A 2,977-nucleotide genomic window follows, 5' to 3' on the forward strand; every position below is an offset into this window, starting at 1 on the left:
AAAGGGCCCAGGCGTCCGGGGAAGGGGCCCAGGCGTCCGGGGAAAGGAGTCCTGCATCTGTGGAAAGGGCCCAGGCGTCCGGGAAAGGGGGGAACACAGGAGTTAGGGAAGGAGCCAGGTGTCCGGGGAAGGGATCCAGGCATCCGGGAAAGGGGCCCAGGCGTCCAGGAAAAAGGGCCCAGGTGTCCGGGAAAAGGGGCCCAGGCGTCCGGGAAAAAGGGGCCCAGGCGTCCGGGACCTGCAAGGTTCGGGCGAATCGATCCAGGCAGTTGCCCACGGCCACGTCCAAGGTTTCGCCCAGGATCCGGTAGCGGCGGCGCGAGAAGGCGATCACCTGCGGGGCGACACGTGTTATCGCGTGTCGTCGCGTGTCGAGGCCGGCGGCGTAGAGCACGGGGCCGTTTCGGGCGCCGCTGGGCCCCGTGTTACTCCGTGTCAAGCCGTGTTACTCTATGTTACTCTATATAAGTATCTATTAATATGTATGTTGAAGTATGTAGAAGCATGTTGGCACGTGTAGTTGCGTGTTGAGGCTGCCTGCATAGAGCACGGGGCCGTTTCGGGCGCTGCCGGCCCCCGTGTTACTCCGTGTCCAGCCATATTACCCCATATTACCCTATACAGATCTATACTAACATGTATGTTGAAGTATGTAGAAGCGTGTCGACACGTGTAGTTGCGTGTTGAGGCTGCCTGCATAGAGCACAGGGCCGTTTCGGGCGCTGCCGGCCCCCGTGTTGCTCCGTGTCAAGCCGTGTCGCTCTGTGTCAAGCCCTATTACCCCATATTACCTTATATAGATCTATACTAACATGTATGTTGAAGTATGTAGAAGCATGTTGGCACGTGTAGTTGCGTGTTGAGGCTGCCTGCATAGAGCACGGGGCCGTTTCGGGCGCCGCTCGCTCCCGTGTCGCTCCGTGTCAAGCCGTGTCGCTCCGTGTCCAGCCCTATTACCCCATATTACTCTATATAGATCTATACTAACATGTATGTTGAAGTATGTAGAAGCATGTTGACACATATTGTTGCGTGTTGAGGCTGCCTGCATAGAGCACGGGGCCGTTCCGGGCGCTGCCGGCTCCCGTGTCGCTCCGTGTCAAGCCGTGTCGCTCCGTGTCCAGCCATATTACCCCATATTACTCTATATAGATCTATACTAACATGTATGTTGAAGCGTGTGGAAGCATGTTGACGCGTGTAGTTGCGTGTTGAGGCTGCCTGCATAGAGCACGGGGCCGTTCCGGGCGCTGCCGGCTCCCGTGTCGCTCCGTGTCAAGCCGTGTCGCTCCGTGTCCAGCCCTATTACCCCATATTACTCTATATAGATCTATATTAACATGTATGTTGAAGTATGTAGAAGCATGTCGACGCGTGTAGTTGCGTGTTGAGGCTGCCTGCATAGAGCACGGGGCCGTTTCGGGCGCCGCCGGCCCCCGTGTCGCCCCGTGTCAAGCCGCGTCGCCCCGTGTTGCCCCACAGACACGCGCGCGGCCCTGCCCGCCGCCGAGGCGTGTGGAAGGCGTGTGGAAGGCGTGTGGAAGCGTGTACCTGCGTGTTGCCGCCGCTGACGTAGAGCACCAGGGGGTCGCGGGCGCCGCACACCAGCCGCCCCATCTCGATGTGCCCCACGCAGTGGTTCACCCCCAGCAGCGGGCGGCCCCACAGCTGCGCCAGCGTCCGGGCCACCGCCGCCACCACCGCCAGCGGCGCCCCCATGCCGGGCCCTGCGCACACGCCAAGGACACGCTAAGTGGGTGGGCACTGTGAGGCTTATGGGGCCCCCCAATGGTGTCCCGGGGCCACCCACGTGCTCGGGACACGTCCCCAAGCCCCCAAAGGGCCCCCACGGCGCGGTACGAGCGCACATGCTAAGCACATGCTAAGCACATGCTAAGCACATATGACCCCTATGGTGTCTACATGGTCCCCAGTGACTCCCAGGGGCCCCCCACATGCCTGGGACACGTCCCCAAGCCCCCAAAGGGCCCCCACGACCTGGCACGAGCGCATATGCTAAGAACATGCTAAGCACATGCTAAGCACATGTGACCCCTATGGTGTCTATATGGTCCCTAGTGACTCCCAGGGGCCCCCCATGCGCCTGGGACCCATCTCCAACCCCCAAAAGGTCCCTATGATGCCGTATGAGCGCACATGCTAAGCACATGCTAAGCACATGCTAAGCACACATGAGATCTGTGGGTTTTATGGGGCCCCCAATGGCTCCCAGGGGCCCCCCACACACCTGGGACACGTCCCCAAGCCCCCAAAGGGCCCCTATGAGATGGTATGAGCGCACACACTAAGCACATGCTAAGCACATGCTAAACACACATGACCCCTATGGTGTCTATATGGTTCCTAGTGACTCCCAGGGGCCCCCCACATGCCTGGGACACGTCCCCAAGCCCCCAAAGGGCCCCCACGACCTGGCACGAGCGCACATGCTAAGAACATGCTAAGCACATGCTAAGCACATGCGACCCCTATGGTGCCTATATGGTCCCCAGTGACTCCCAGGGGCCCCCCACATGCCTGGGACACGTCCCCAAGCCCCCAAAGGGCCCCCACGCTGCGGTACAAGCCCACATGCTAACAACATGCTAAGAACATGCTAAGCACACGTGACCCCAATGGTGTCTGTAGGGCCCCAATGGCTCCCTGGTGCCTCCCACGCGCCTGGGACACGTCCCCAAGCCCCCAAAGGGCCCCCACGGCCAGGCAAGAGCGCACATGCTAAGAACATGCTAAGAACATGCTAAGCACATGTGACCCCAAGAGCGTTTAAATGGCCCTAAAAGGCTCCCCGGCGCCTCCCCCCCACCCGGGACCCGCCCAGGCCGTGTCGCGGCCCCGCCCACGCTAAGGACACGCTAAGGCCACGCCAAGGCCACGCTAAGGCCACGCACCGCGGGTGAAGGCCACGGCGTCGACGTGCTCGGGCCGCAGCCCGGCCTCCCGCAGCGCCGCCGCC

The 2,977-nt window shown here is 61.3% G+C and overlaps 1 protein-coding gene across 1 annotated transcript in view; it reads right to left on the bottom strand.

Moving 5' to 3' along the window:
• LOC112964169 (probable tRNA N6-adenosine threonylcarbamoyltransferase) overlaps nucleotides 1–2,973 on the bottom strand; it is a gene marked incomplete at its 5' end in the record, with an annotated part of 9,193 nt that extends 6,220 nt beyond the window's left edge. The window contains 3 exons of the mRNA XM_026061902.1: nucleotides 239–334; nucleotides 1,552–1,727; nucleotides 2,913–2,973. Coding sequence (XP_025917687.1) covers nucleotides 239–334; nucleotides 1,552–1,727; nucleotides 2,913–2,973 — 333 coding nt within the window. The remainder of the gene's footprint in view (nucleotides 1–238; nucleotides 335–1,551; nucleotides 1,728–2,912) is intronic.
• Nucleotides 2,974–2,977: the final 4 nt, after the last annotated feature.

Source organism: Apteryx rowi, unplaced genomic scaffold (genome assembly GCF_003343035.1).
Source record: "Apteryx rowi isolate R43461 unplaced genomic scaffold, aptRow1 scaffold_1874, whole genome shotgun sequence".
Classification (NCBI taxonomy): Eukaryota; Metazoa; Chordata; class Aves; order Apterygiformes; family Apterygidae; genus Apteryx; species Apteryx rowi.